The sequence below is a fragment of the Diceros bicornis genome, chromosome 5 (genome assembly GCF_020826845.1).
Source record: "Diceros bicornis minor isolate mBicDic1 chromosome 5, mDicBic1.mat.cur, whole genome shotgun sequence".
Lineage (NCBI taxonomy): Eukaryota > Metazoa > Chordata > Mammalia > Perissodactyla > Rhinocerotidae > Diceros > Diceros bicornis.
Window position 1 is genome coordinate 65863055 of NC_080744.1, and position 16155 is coordinate 65879209.

The window sequence follows — 16155 nt, forward strand, 5'->3', positions numbered from 1 at the left end:
TTAAATAAAAGCGATGATAAAATTATACAAGAAAGATTGGGGGGAGGGTGCATGTAGGAATGCTAGGTCTTCATCTTTCACAAGGAAGGTGATGATATCTAAAATGGAAAGATAGTAACTATCTGAGCATAAGCATATTATTTAGGATAAAAGTAAGTACCAGAAGAAACAGCTAAAAGAATTTAAAATGGTTGCCTCAGAGGATTGGAAATCAGTAGCGGCTTGAGATGTGGCAAAAATGATTGCCAAACCTTGAGGTTACTATTAACTTCCAAAACTATGCACACACATGAAATTTAAAAAGATTTAAAACAATGACTCAGTGCAATCCCATCATCAAAGGTCCACATTTAGTGATATTTTCACCTTTAAAATCCCCTCAGCAAATACATTTGGAAATATTCTTAGTCCACATATTTATTATAAGCCCATCAAGAAGGGAGGAAGATTCCAGTTGTATGTCACATGTTCCTTTTTCATGTTTCTTAATCATTAAGCTGTGTGTTTTAAGAATAATTGGCAAGAGGATGTACTGGAGATGTACATGTGTCTATTTCAAAATCATTTGGATTTATGATTACTTTTTGAGCTTTAAAGAAATTTACAATGGCCTTTTCTTTAAATAGAATTTTTCTTAGAAAATGGTTTGTGAGATGCAAATTTACTTAAATAAAACCTCCACACTCTTTTTTTTTTTGGAAGATTAGCCCTGAGCTAAAATCTGTTACCATTCCTCCTCTTTTTGCTGAGGAAGATTGGCCTTGAGCTAACATCTGTGCCCATCTTCCTCTATTTTTATATGTGGGACACCTGCCATATCATGGCTTGATAAGCGGTGCGTAGATCCATGCCTGGGCCCTGAGCCCCAGGCCACGGAAGCAGCGCATGCTAACTTAACCACTATACCACCAAGCCAGCCCCAAGTTCTTACCTTTTTTATCTGTAGGATTTTTCCTCCCTCAAGAAATAGCCAATTGGGAGACTGAGACCCAAGAAAATCATGCCTGAATGGGGCCTCATGTAGTGGTAAAGGTTTAAAACTAGGGTTATGTTTGTCGGAGGTGAGTTGATGCTAAAGCATATAGTGCTATTTAAGGTCTTGATTTTGTTTTTCTGATGTAAAATAAAAGTTTTACCTTACATATTGTTTCTGCTGTTTATATAGTATATCCCTTCCATCATCCACACCTTTTGGTTTACAGTTGCATTTTATTTATTTATTTATTATTATTATTATTATTTTTTTGGTGAGGAAGATTGGCCCTGAGCTAACATCCATTGCCAATCCTCCTCTTTTTCCTGAGGAAGATTGGCCCTGAGCTAAAGCTGTGCCCATCTTCCTCTATTTTGTATGTGGGATGCCTGCCACAGCATGGCTTGATAAGCAATGTGTAGGTCCGCACCTGGAAACCGAACCTGCAGACCCTGGGCCGCTGAAGCAGAGTGCGTGAACTTAACCATTATGCCACCGGGCCAGCGTCTACAGTTGAATTTTTACAGAATAAGTCAAATGATTATGCATGGTGATATTATCCTTCCTTCCATTAACAGAAATATTTAATTTATTTTATTAAATTCTAATTAAACACTTTAGATTCTCTAAAGGCGAAATCTTTGTCCAAATTTGAGATGTCATAGAAGGAAGTAATTTACTTCATAAAATGCATGTACAAGGGCAAATAAAGAACAGCAAAGCCAAGTTTGAGATGTTATTAATGGGTAGTTGGCTAGGTGCATTTATTAATAAGTTTTGGTACATCAGGATTACATTTGTAGTTCAAATGCATACCTCAGCAAAATTTCAAGTTAAGTATCGTGGATCTACAGAATTATAGATAGTTGATCAAAACTTGTCAGTGTTAAATTTTGTTTTAAATAATCTCCAACGGTAATGAGTGCAAGTGTGAAATTCTTGCTGAAGTAATCCTCCCGGAAACATCTTCAATGGGAAAATCTCTCAAGTACCTTATCTCAACATTTTTTCCTTTCTCTTTTACCTTCCATCTCCTGAGAGTAGTTTAGAAGTAAATATTCAAAACTGAAAACTTTGAGGATTAGTGTTGTTTAGTTGTAAATTCTTTTTAAATGCATATGGCTTTTAAGCCATGTAAGAATTCTGTGATTGTCTTTCTCAACTCTCCTAGGTACCTTTCTGTATTGCCAGGTTAGAAAGCCAAAAACTTTATTTCTCAGGCTATTTTGCATTTAGGATTTTAGATGTGAAATGGTTGCTGGCAATCATATATATATATGAGAGATTTGGAAAGAGTTCATCTTTCTTTCCTTTTCTGCTCCGCCTTCTTTTTGCTGGGTTGTGAAGACGTGAGATTTTTCTGCAGTAGCAGAAATTGTGTCATTGCATTGTGTGTTTTTCACTTTTCTGCGTTATCAAGAGGCATTTGTGGCAAAGGCAGCAGCTAGACTCTGTTTTGTTGTGTACATCACCTAGCTTCATGGATATGTAGAGGCCATCTCCCCACACCTTTGTCATTGGACATCATCAGTTTTTAAGATCTTAGCCATTGTGTGGTAGATTAAAAACACGCATTGTATTAAGGAGGTTGAATATATTTTTGTTTTTCAGCCAATTCTGTGAATTCATAAATTGTCCATTTTTTGTTGGGTTGTCTTTTATGAATAAGTATGTTTGCTTGTTTACCTTTTGTAGGTGTTGCAGATATTTCTTTCTGTACATAAGTTTTTGTACTTTAGAGTGTTTGGGTTTCTAATATTGTTTAAGAAGGCATTACAAAACAATGGTTGTAAAATTTGGATCATCAGCAGCTCTCTCAAGGAGTTCATAGATTAAACAAGATAGAAACAATATAGAAACATAAGCCTGTTCTTATAGGAAAATCATCAAACTGAGTTTTGAGATGGAGTCTATAACCTATTTAATTCTGTTTCAGATCAAATTCTGAGATAAATAAACTAGACTTTGGAGGGATTTGTGTATGCTAATTGGAATAAATTTTTTTTTTACTGTTGCATCTTTAACTACTCTTTTATGTTATAAAACCCATTCATCTAATATTTAGCTTTCCCGTACAATAAGAAGGTTGTCTGTTGAGACTTTGCGAAAAATAGTTGTGTCTCCACAATACTGATCATAGGAATGTCATTCAACAACTTGGTTAATTCTACCGGGAGATTCTGTCACACTCTTGAATGTAGGCATGTCTGCATACATTTGTGCGTCCAACATTGTGGTTCTCCACCTTGGCTGCGTATTGGAATTGCAAGGGAGCTTTCAAAAAATGGTAATGCTCAGGTTCTTCCCTCATGTATGCCCTCTTCTTCCCCAGTATTCTGGTGTATTTGGCCTGGGATGTGGCCTGCATATCAGTTTTTTTTTTTTTTTTTTTTTTTTTTTTTTGTGAGGAGCTCAGCCCTGTGCTAACATCCGCCAATCCTCCTCTTTTTTTGCTGAGGAAGACGGCCCTGGGCTAACATCCGTGCCCATCTTCCTCCACTTTATATGGGACGCCACCACAGCATGGCTTGCCAAGCAGTGCGTCGGTGCGCGCCCGGGATCCGAACCAGCGAACCCCGGGCCGCCGCAGCGGAGCGCGCGCACTTAACCGCTTGCGCCACCGGGCCAGCCCCTGCATATCAGTTTTTTAAAAGCTCCTCAGATGTTCTGATGTCCTACCAAAGTTGAGAACCACTTGATCAAAGGATAGAGGATGATAGTGCATTGATATTAACGCCTCAGCTGGGACAGTTGGCATATTCAGACCCACCTTTAAAAGTACAAAAACAGAACTTGAGATACTTTCAAAGCCAACACTGCTGCTGTAACCCTAGAATGTAATTTTCTTCATATTACTAAAATATTATACTACTATATTCATATGGGAGTTGTGCACATATACTTTACTTTTTCAGAGGCCCCATGGTGGGAAACTGTTTAGAGCAGTAGTTTCTAATTCTGGCTGCATATTACTGTCATCTGGGGAACTTCAGGTAAAAACTTTGGGTGAAAAAAACACATACCCATGTCTTGCTCCAGACAATTGAATCAGAATTGCTGGTGGTGAAGTGCTAGTATTGGTATTTTTAAAGTTCCTTGGGAGATTCTAATATGTAGCCAGAGTGGGGAACCATTGTTTTAGAGCTTATAACTAGAGAAGATGTGAGGTTTTAGATTGCTTTATTGTCCTAAAAGTTAAAAGCATTGCTGCTAGTATTAGTTTTATAATTAATTGTGATTAAAGTGATTAATAAATTGTGATTAATTCTAATTAGTCATTTTGCTCATTAACTGTTTTTGTTTGGTTTGTTTGTATCTTTAAAAAATGAGGAACACCAATAAGAACACAGGATGAAGAGACTTTATTTCAACCAACAGCTTGAATTTACTTTCCACTAAACTAATTACGAATTTTGGCAGCACACACAGGTGAATTTCTGTCGTTTGACCAGACCCCATCCTAAAGCAGTTAAATCAGAATGTTTGAGGGTGGTGCTACAGGCATAAATTTTTATAAACTTTCCCTGATATTCAGCTCCTATTAACCTATTTTATTTTGGATCAAGAATCATACAACATGCAGCCTTTTGAGTCTGGCTTCTTTAGAATTTGTATTTGGGATTCATTCATATTGTTGTATCTATCAATAGTTCTTTTATTGCTGAGTACTATTTCATTGTGAGGATGTACCGCAATTTGTTTATCCATTCCCCAGCTGTGGAATATTTGAGTTGTTTCCAGTTTTTGCCAGACATGGATAAAGCTGTTATAAACATTCTCATATAGATTTTTGGGTGAACATAAATTTTCGTTTCACTTGGGTAAATTCCTAATGGTGAGATTTTGGATTTGTAGTAAATTATGTTTAACTTCATAGGAAACTGCTAAACTTTTTTCTATTGGCTCTACTATTTTGCATTCCCACCAGCAGCATATGAGAATTCCACTTGCACCACATAATCTGAAGCATTTGGGATTGTCAGATTGGTTCTCCCCTCTCCCCCACACACATTCTGCTAGGCGTGTAGTGGTAACATTGTGGCTTCAATTTGTGGGTCCAGAATAACTAATGATGTTGAGCGTCTTTTCATTTGGTTTTTCATGTTTCTGTGTAGATTTTCTTTGGTGAAATGTCTGTTCAAATCTTTTGCCTTTTTTTGAGGAAGATTGGTCCTGAGCTAACATCTGTTGCCAATCTTCCTCTTTTTCTTTTTTCTCCCCAAAGCCCCAGTACATAGTTGTATGTCCTAGTTGTAGGTCCTTCTAATTCTCCTATGTGGGACGCTGCCTCAGCGTGGCTTGATGAGTGGTGAGTACGTCCGCGCCCAGAATCTGAACCCGTGAACCCTGGGCCACTGAAGTGGAATGTGTGAACTTAACCACTACGCCACCAGGCCAGCCCCTCTTTTGCCTATTTTTAAAATTAGGTTTTTGTTTTCTTCTTATAAGGTTTCAAGAGATTTTTAAAATATATATTCTAGATACAAATCCTTTATCAGATAGGTGATTTGCAGATATTTTCTCCCAGTCTGTGGCATGTCTTTCCATTTTCTTAAGTGTCTTTTTCATTTTGGTGGATTTCAGTTTATCAGTTTTTCTTTTGGATTGTACTCTTGATATCTTATCTGAGAGCTATTTGCCTAACTCAAAGTCCCAAGGATTTTCTTCTAGTAGTTTTAGTCTTATGTTTTACATTTATGTCTGATCCATTATGAATTTGGTATAAAGTCTGAGGTATAGTTTAAAGTTGATTTTTTAAAAAAAAATATAGATGCCTTAATTATTCCAGCACTGTGTTTCCCCCATTGAATTGTTTTACACCTTTGTGAAAAAACACTTTGCCGTATTTGTGTGGATCTGTTTCTGGTTTCTGTTCTATTCCTTTGATCCATGTAGCTAACCTTTTGCCAGTACTGTAGTTTTATACTATGTTTTGAAATCAGGTGGTATTCTTTTCAGAATTATTTTGGCTATTCTAGTTTCCTTGCTATTCCATATAGGTTTCAAAATCATTTTGTCGATATCTACCAAAAAATCCTTCTAGGATTTTCATTGGTATTGAGTCGAATCTGTAGATCAATTTGGGAAGAATTAATATTTTAACTATGTTGAGTCTCCCAGTCCGTGAAGATGGTGTATCTCTTCATTTATTTGGGTCTTTTTTATTTCCTTCCTCAGTATTTCGCAGTTTTAAGCGTACAGATACTTCACGTATTTTGTTCAATTTATGCCTAAATATTTCGTATTTTGGTACTATTGTAAATAGTACTTTAAAATTTTTTTGATTTCCAGTTATTCATTGCTAGTATATAAAAATATGGCATATATATATACACATATATGTGTCTTGCTAAACTCATTTATTCTAGGAACTTTTTTGTAGATCCATGGAATTTTCTACATAGATGATCATGTCATTTGTGACTAAAGACAGCTTTATTTTTTCCTTTGTACTCTCTATGCCTTTTATTTATTTTCCTGTCTTACTGCATTTGTAAGACTTCCAGTACAGTGTTGAATAGGAGTAGTGAAAATGGACGTCCTTGCCTTGTTCCATATCTTAGGGGAAAAGCATGCAGTCTTTCATCGTTAAGTTGATGTTAGCTGTAATTTTTTTTAATAGATTACCAAGTTGAAGAGTTCCTTCTATTCCTAATTTTCTGGGAGTTTTTATGAGCACTGGATGTTGGATTTTGTCAAATGCTTTTTCTGCATCCTATTAATATGATCTTGTGGGTTTTCGTCTTTAGGCTGTTATAATGTAGTCAATTAACATTTTTTAATTTTTTGAATGTTTAACCAGCCTTGCAATACTGGGATAAATCCACTTTGTTGTGGTATAATTATCTTTTTTATATATTACTAGATTTGATTTCCTTATATTTTGTTGAGGACTTTTACATCTTTGTTCATGTAATAGTTTCTTGTAATGTCTTTGTCTGATTTTGATGTCAAGATAATGCTAGTCTTATAAAACTAGGTATTGGGAAGGATTCCCGCCTTCTGTTTTCTAGAAAAGAAATTGTGTAGAATTGATATTTTGGAATTCCTTAAGTGGTAGGTAGAATTTACCACTTAAACCATTTGGCTTAGGTTTTCTTTGTGGAAAGGTTTCAACTACACATTTGATTTGTTTCATAGATGTAGGAATAGTCATGTTATCTATTTCTTCTTCAGTGAATTTTAGTGGTTAGTATCTTTTAAGGAAATTGGTCAGTTTCATCTAAGTTGTGAATTAGTGGGCAAAGAGTTATTTGTAGTCTCTTATTATCCTTTTAATGTCTATAGAATCTGTACTGATACTTTCCTCTCTCATTTCTGATGTTGGTCATTTGTGTCTCTCTTTTTAATCTTGGTTTGTCTTTACTAGAGTTCTGTTGATCTTTTTTTTTGTGTGTGTGTGTGTGAGGAAGATCAGCCCTGAGCTAACATCTATGCTAATCTTCCTCTGTTTTTGCTGAGGAAGACCGGCTCTGAGCTAACATCTATTGCCAATCTTCCTCCTTTTTTTTTCCCCCAAAGCCCCAGTGGATAGTTGTATGTCATAGTTGCACATCCTTCTAGTGGCTGTATGTGGGATGCGGCCTCAGCATTGGCTGAAGAAGCAGTGTGTTGGTGCACGCCCGGGATCCGAACCCGGGCCGCCAGTAGCGGAGCGCGTGCACTTAACCGCTAAGCCACGGGGCCAGCCCTCTGTTGATCTTTAGTACTAGCTTTTGGTTTCATTTATTTTCTTTTGTTTTTCTGTTTTCAATTTCATTGACGTCTGCTCTTTATTTCTTTCCTTCTGCTTGCTTTGGGTTTAGTTTGCTTTTATTAAAAAAAAATTGTGACCTTTCTTTTTTCCTTATATAAGCATTTAATGCAACAAATTTCCCCCTAAACAATGTTAGCTACATCCCACAAACTTTATGTTGTATTTTCATTTTCTTCAGTTCAAAACGTTTTCTAATTTTCTTTAAGACTTCCTCTTTACCCCTTGGTTATTTAGTAGAAGACGATTTGATTTCCAAATAATCTGTTCAATTTGACTTGTTTAATGGATTACTGAGAGAGGAGTGTTGAAATCTCCAAGTATAATGGTGGATTTGTTTGTTTTTCTTTTATTTCCATCTGTTTTTGCTTTATGTATTATGAGGCTTTGTTGTTAGTTGCATTCATTTAAGACTGTTATGTTTTCTTGGTGAATTGACCTTTTTACCATTGTAAGATTTTTATCACTGGTAGTTTTTCTTCTTCTGAAGTTTAGTTTGTCTGATAGAAATATAGCCACTGCAGCTTTCATTTGATTAGTGGTTTGCATGATGTATCTTTTTCCATCCTTTTAGTCTTCTATATATCATTACATTGAAAAATGAGTTGCTATTGACAATATATAGTTTTGCCTTTTAAAAAAAAACTAGGCTGTCTCTGTCATTTTATTTTCATTTAGCAGCATAAAGTTTTCTTTTTTAAAATTAAGGTGTAATTGACATATAACATTATATTAGTTTGAGGTATGAGGTATACAACATAATAATTCAATATTTGTATAGCTATCTCTGTCTTTTAAATGACTTTCTTTTTTTTACTGTTTATATTTAATGTAATTATTAAGCTGGTTGGATTTAGGTCTTCTAAATTATTTTTCTCTTTGTTCCTCCTTTTCTGCCTTCTTTTGGATTGAAATTTTTAAAATATTCCACTTATTATATCTGTTGGCTTTTTTAGCCATATCTCTTGGTCTCTTTTTTGGTGTGTGTGTTTTTTGTTTTTTTTTGTTTTTTTGTGAGGAAGATTAGCCCTGAGCTAATATCTGATGCCGATCCTCCTCTTTTTGCTGAGGAAGCTTGGCCCTGGGCTTACATCCGTGCCCATCTTCCTCTACTTTACATGGGATGCCGCCACAGCATGGCTTGACAAGCAGTGCATCAGTCCGCACCCGGGCCGCCGCAGAAGCAGAATGTGTGAACTTAACCACCCTGCCACCAGGCCGGCCCCAGGTCTTTTTTTTTTTTTTTTTTAATGATTGCTCTAGGGGTTATAATATAAATATTTAACTCTTCACATTCTACTTAGAATTAATATTTTACCACTCCAAGTAAAACATAGAAGTCTTACAACTATATAGATGACTTTTCTCCCACTTCCTCTGTGTTACAGTTGTCATACATGTTACAGCCAGCCCTGGTGGACTAGTGGTTAAGATTCAGCGCTCTCATCACCACGGCTTGGGTTTGTTTCCCTGTCGGGGAACCACACCACCCGTCTGTCGGTTGTCATACTGTGGTGGCTGTGTGTTGTTGTGATGCTGAAAGCTATGCCACCGGTATTTCAAATACCAGCAGGGTCACTCATGGTGGACAGGTTTCAGTGGAGCTTCCAGACTAGACAGATAGAAAGAGGAACCTGGCCACCCACTCATGAAAAAATTGGCCATGAAAACCTCATGAATAGCAGTGGAGTGTTATCTTATACAGCGCCAGAAGGTAAAAGGATGGTGCAGAAAGACGGGCAGGGTTCTGTTCTGCTGTACACGGGGTTGCTAGAAGGTCAGAATCGACTCCACGGCACTAATATATGTGTTTCATCTCTGTACATTTAACCATTTCCCCTCATCCTGACATATATAATTTTTGATTTCAGCAATTTTATGTTTTCAAGAACGTAAGAGAAGAAAAATAGTGTGTAATATTTACCTATTTACCTTTTCTGTTGCTCTGCCTTCTTTCCTGAAGTTCCAGGTTCCCCCCTGGTATCATTTCCTTTCCACCTGAAGAACTTCTTTTCACATTTCCTTTAGAGCAGGTCCACTGGCAATGAATTCTTTAACTTTTCTTTTGTCTGAGAATGTCTTTATCTTCATTCCTGAGCCATAGTTTCAGTGAATATAGGATTCTAGGCTGACAGCTTTTGATATTATCCCACAGAGCCCTGAGAGACTGCTCTTATTTTTTTTTTTTTTTTTTTTTTGTGAGGAGATCAGCCCTGCGCTGACATCTGCCAATCCTCCACTTTTTGCTGAGGAAGACTGGCCCTGGGCTAACATCCATGCCCATCTTCCTCCACTTTATATATATATATATATTTTTTATAATTTTATTTATTTATTTATTTTCCCCCCAAAGCCCCAGTAGATAGTTGTAGGTCATAGCTGCACATCCTTCTAGTTGCTGTATGTGGGACGTGGCCTCAGCATGGTCGGAGAAGCGGCGTGTCGGTGTGCGCCCAGGATCCGAACCCGGGCCGCCAGCAGCAGAGCGCGCGTGCTTAACTGCTAAGCCACAGGGCCGGCCCTTTTTTTTTTATATATATATTTTTTTATAATTTTATTTATTTATTTATTTCCTCCACTTTATATAGGACGCCGCCACAGCATGGCCTGCCAAGCGGTGCGTCGGTGCGCGCCCGGGATCCAAACTGGTGAACCCTGTGCTGCCGCAGTGGAGCACATGCACTTAACTGCTTGCACCACCGGGCTGGCCCCGAGACTGCTCTTATTGTAAAAAAATATTTTTTCTCTTGTTAAGATTGGAAATTTTTCTATTGATATATCTTTAAGTTCACTGACTCTTCTGTCATCTCCTTTCTGCTGTTGAGCCCATCCAGTGAACTGTGTTTTTTAGTTCTAAAATTTCCATTTGGTATTTTTTTTATAATTTGTTTATTTCCTAAGAATTTCTTTCATTCATTTTAAGATGTTCACCCTTACCTAATGGGTCATGTTTTTAATAGCTGCTTTAAAAGTCTTTGTCTGATCTTCTCTGATCATTCTAATATCTGGGTCATCTTGGGGTTGGCATCTATTGTCTTCTTTCTTGAGAATTGGTCATAATTTTTTTTGTTGCTTTTGCTGTGTCTGGTAATTTTGGATTCTATCCTTGACATTTGGAATATTATTTTGTGAGAATCTGTGTCCTGTTAAAATCCTTTAGAGAATAGTGAGGATTTTTTATTGTAGTAAACAAGTCAACCCAGTTAGATTATAACTGCAGGTTCCTTCTCACTTTATATAGGGAGTGGTTCCATTTTCTATTCAGTTTTCAAAGCTTTTGCTGTGTTAAGTTTGCTCCTCCTATTGCCACTTAGATTGCTCTAGGACTTAGGCAGTGATTTATATCATAGCTCTGTTCTGAAAGCCTCTCCTATACTTCTTTGGCTGTATTTCACACATGCACAGCTTGGAGGTGAGCCCAGGACTTGGTTCATATGTAGAATTAGGGATCTCCTTATCCATCTCTCTCTCCTTTCAGTGATTTCCCTTATACTCTCTGGCTCCCAGGGATCCCTTTCTTCATTCCTCTAGCCAGAAGGGTGGAGTTCTCTGTTTTTGTTTCCTCTCTGTCATGCCTTGAGGTGAAGTGGCAAGAGAAAAAAAGGAAAGAAAATTATGGGGATTCCCTCATACTCTTTTCACAGCAGGGGCCCTCTTATTCCTTTATTCAGAGTGATGAGTTTTCTGTTGTGGTTTTCTGTGGTCACTCTGCAGCAGTTTAGTTTCATGGCTGGGCTGGCCTCAAGACAGGGCCCAGACCAACAAGAGAAAAAGAAAAAGAAAATTATTCTCCAGGAGCCTTTTGCCCTAGTACTCTGGCTAAAGAGATGCACTTCTCTCAGCTTTTGCTAATCATGCGGACTACAACAGTTTTCCTTATTTGGCCCATCCTTGGGTCAAAGCCAGGAAATATAAGGCGAAAAAACAAAGAGGATACCCACCACCACCTTATTTGTTTTTCTTCACTTCCCTCCCCAGTCTGCCTGCTGTTATTTAATTTTCAGAGCACTCTGTTAGTTGTATTTTGTCCAGAGTTTTTAGTTGTAATCAGTGGGAGAAAGATGCTACAGTGAGCTTGTTACTTCATCTTGGCCAGGACCAGGAGTCAGATTGTTTTGTTTTTAAATAATTGTTTTTAAATAAATCCACATTATTGGTGTATAACTTTTATATGACTAAATGTACCCATTTAAGTGTATAGTTTGAGTTTTGATAAATGTTTTCCCTCATATAACTAACCATCACGTTCAAGAAATAGAGTGTTTTCGGCCCCTCAGAAATCTTCCTTGTGCCTCTTAGCTTTCTGCCATCCCCTCCTCATCTTGCCCTGAATTACCCTTTGGTGGAGGATGTAAAAGATATTTAGGCATGACTAAGTGAGATCCTTACTATTCTTTTAGGTTCTACTACATGGAATAATCAAAGGAATATTAGATCCAGATTGTCCAAGGCTAGAATTCACAACTATTCCACTTAATTAGTTGCATGATATTGGGTAATTTTTGTAACCTTTTGGAGCCTAGTCATAGTTTTCTCTCATATTTAAAATGGCAAGTAAGTATATTTACCTTACAGAGTGCTTTGAGAATTAAATGAGGTTTATAAAGTACCTTCTACAGGGCCTGGCATATAGTAGATGCACAATAAATGTTATTCCCTCATCACATTATATGCAATGCACATAAATGACTTGAGCTAGCTACACTGAAATATTGACCCAAATATATTTATTTAGTTAGTATTGTGGAATATCCCCTGCCCCATAGCGTGGAGCTCTGGCGTAGATATTTTGACATTATCATGCCACTGTGGTTTAGACAAATTTTTTCAGTAATATACTATTGGGAAAAACCTTTGAATATATACCTCCGATATAGTATACACATTATTAAACAAACATATACACCTACACAGAAATTTTTAAAGGATGAGCTAAAAAATAGAAGTTGTTTCTTCACCCTGGGGAACCACTGGTGTGATTTTCTGAATCCCTTTGGTGATGAATGCACATTTGGGAGGCCCTGCCCCAAACCTATTAAATAAAAATATGGGAGTGGAACCTAAGAGTCTGTGTTTTAACACACCTTTCCACAGTAGTTTTTGATGAACCAGTAACAAGTGTGGGAACCTTTGGATGGGCCCTTTTTTTTTTTTTTTTTGGTGAGGAAGATTGGCCCTGAGCTAACATCTGTTGCCAGTCCTCCTCTTTTTGCTTGAGGAAGATTGTCGCTGAGCTAACATCTGTGCCAGTCTTCCTCTACTTTATATATGGGACGCCACCTCTGCGTGGCCTGATGAGCAGGAGCACTGCGTAGGTCCGCGCCCGGGACCCGAACCTGCAAATCCTGGGCTGCCGAAGCAGAGCATGCGAACTCAACAACTACACCACCGGGCCAGTGGATGGGCCCAATTTTTGATACTGGAACTCAATAAAACACAGAACAGACACTGGCAACATCAGGTCAGAGAGGACATTTCCCCTCCTCTTCCTTTGTTTCTCTTTGCAAGTTGAGACTTACTAATTTCTTGACACATTTTTCCCCAAGCACTCTGTAGTGCAGAGAATATAGTGTATTGGGTACCACGAAGTTATAGTCACACAATTCTAGTGGATACTGCTAGACTTAGTTCTCCCAATTGATAGAAGTGTTGCCCTTATTTTACATATGACTAAATCTAAATGAATAACTTTATTTCAATTGTAGGCAAATCCTATCGTGAAAACCTGTTACCAAACCCAGAGTTTGTTTGTTTGTTTTTTAAATAAATTGTTGAATCACATTTCTAAGGAGTAGCTGGACAGGAGAATGTCTAGGTAAATATTCTGTACAAATAAACATATTATAACATAAGATCAGTTAATAGGCTTCTTCTCCCACATTAACTCTTATAGATTGGTGGTGTTTGTCTGGAGTGCTGTGTTAAAGGAAGATTATTAAGGGAGGCTGGGTCCAAGAACTAAGGAGTACCTAGATGGATTAGCAAAATGTACCTGTGTGGGTGGATGAGAGTTATCATGTCTGCATTCTTGGCTTTTTTGGGGGGTAGGAATGTATGTGAATTTTTCTGTGACGAATGGTATTGTTGAGAATAATTGACAGATATTTCTTTCATGATATTTTATACAGTTTAAAATTACTTTTAAACTACATCAGTTATTAACTAATACTGTGGTCTAACTATGGTGAAATAAAAGTAGTTTTGTGTACAGAGATCTTTTTTGAAATATTTGATGTAATAAAATTATACATGAAATACAAATAAGCAGACTCAGTTTTGAGTTTCACCTCTGACGTTGTAACTAGCTCTAGTATCTTTGAATGAGTCAGGCTTAGCCCATCTCTTAGACCTCATTGCATTTTAAGTTCACATTCTGTGCCCAGATAGTAAGCTGACTAGTTTTCATGGGAAATGGAAATATTTGTGACAGCATTGAATAATAGGGCAGTAAACTTTGGGTTTATTTTATGGTGTTAACTTTTCCTTCTAGAAATGAAATCGCAACCTAAGATTATACTCTATAAATTATTACATAGTACAGATGTTTGTCGTTTTCATTAAATGTCTCTGAAGGACCTTCTGACTTAAAAATGGTTTGGACTCATTTGAACTATTCAATACATAAGATGTTGGAAATTTTATGTATGCTGACGTTGCAGTCTGTTAAATCTTAATTGCAAAAAGTTAATTTTAATTTGTGTTTGATTTAATAGAGCAATTTTTCATTTAATTTCTTTTTGGCTTATTTTGAATTCTGCTTTAGAATCCCACAGAAACCTGACATATTAGTGTGGCAAACTATTTTTAAATAATCTTGATCATGTAATTAAAATGTTCTGTTTTCTTAGAGGAATAAAGAAGTATCTTAAGAAAGGAAATCTGGGTGGGGTGTTAAAGAAATTTAAATTCAACCTGAAAATTCACTAAATGTCAATGAAGTGCTATTACCTTAAAATGACTTTTTTTCCCCCCTTCTTTAGAATCCAGCAACTATCACAAGAATACTCCTTAGCCACTTCAATTGGGATAAAGAGAAGCTAATGGAAAGGTAAGGAACTATATTGTCAGCTTTGTACTTAGAAGTAACACAGAAAGCCTCTTGAACTGAATTTACAAAAAGCAAGTAGGGAATTGATTTATGTGCCAGTATGTGAACAAACCAATGTGCAGGTAGTGTCTGCTTTAATTTCTTGTATTTTCCATCTGTAATTTTGCAATAAACTTAGTGTTAAGGGAATTTAGGCTTAATGTTTCTTATTTTACTTTGGTGGTGAGGTGGGGGTCTCTGCTTTAGTATCTTCTACAATACATCCTCTTGAGCACCAAGAACTAAAAATAAGTTTAAAAAAAAAGCACTTGATACGTTCTTGGAAGACATGAATGAGATATTCCTTTAATTACTTAAAAATTTCTTGCCCATAAACCTTTAAATCTATGTTAGGCATATTAATAACATTTATTCAGTTATAGAAAAACATAAAAGTAAAAAGTTGCTCTTGGTATCCTGACTGTTTACCAAAACAGCTGTTAGGACTGGTTCTCTGGTTTCAGTGCAGGATTATATTCCATTGGGTACTTTTTATATTTTCTCTCTGAAAATGTTTCTAGTTCTAAAAGGGAAGAAATTACTGGGACTGGAGAATGACAATATTAATGCCATTCTTAATCTTTTTTTCTTCCTTAGATTGGAAATTTGGAGCACTTGTTAGGTAGCGTGACAGCCTATATTTATTCTATCAGCCTAAAATTAGCAATCCTAATTTTAATAAAAAATTACAACTAGTTTTTGTTGGGAACTGAGACCCCAAATATTATGAGAAATAAATAGAAAATATTTCCCATTTGATTTTAAAATTGAAAGCACTTGTAAAACAGATATTAAATAATACCAAGAATATTACCTAGTTTCTCAGACCTTGCACTCCAACTACAATTTGATATTAACAATAATAGTTATCAATTATTGAGCCCTCTGTGCCAGGCGTTATTTCATTTTATCTTCCTGATAGCTTTTGAGGGCTAGAAACTATTATCCCCACTTAAGGCTTGGAGCTTAATATATTTATTTCAGTTTTGTAAACACAAGCTTTTACAAGGTCAAACACAGGTTTGTTGGACTCCAAAGCTTATGTTGTTAAACACATACTATCCAGCTTTCCTGGGGTTCATGAAGAAGAAAATGCTCCTTGACTAGTGTGATTTTTTTTTTCCCCCCATGGATCTGACCATCTTTTTGAAGTCAGTAATATTTCTTAATCTTAGTAACATTTATTTTCAGACTTATTTTATGACACCTCTATTAGGAAAAGGAGTTTTCATTGTTTACATCTGATACTCTTCTAGTGAACTAGACTTATATACAGTTCGTTTCTTATTAATGTATTTCTTCAAAGGCATTTTGAATTTTGTCCTGTAACACTGTTGATGC

At 36.5% G+C, this 16155-nt stretch overlaps 1 protein-coding gene across 1 annotated transcript in view; it reads left to right on the plus strand.

Moving 5' to 3' along the window:
* ARIH1 (ariadne RBR E3 ubiquitin protein ligase 1) overlaps positions 1–16155 on the plus strand; it is a 102987-nt gene that overhangs the window by 25872 nt on the left and 60960 nt on the right. The window contains exon 2 of the mRNA XM_058542016.1: positions 14708–14775. Within this exon, the coding sequence (XP_058397999.1) occupies positions 14708–14775 (68 nt within the window). The remainder of the gene's footprint in view (positions 1–14707; positions 14776–16155) is intronic.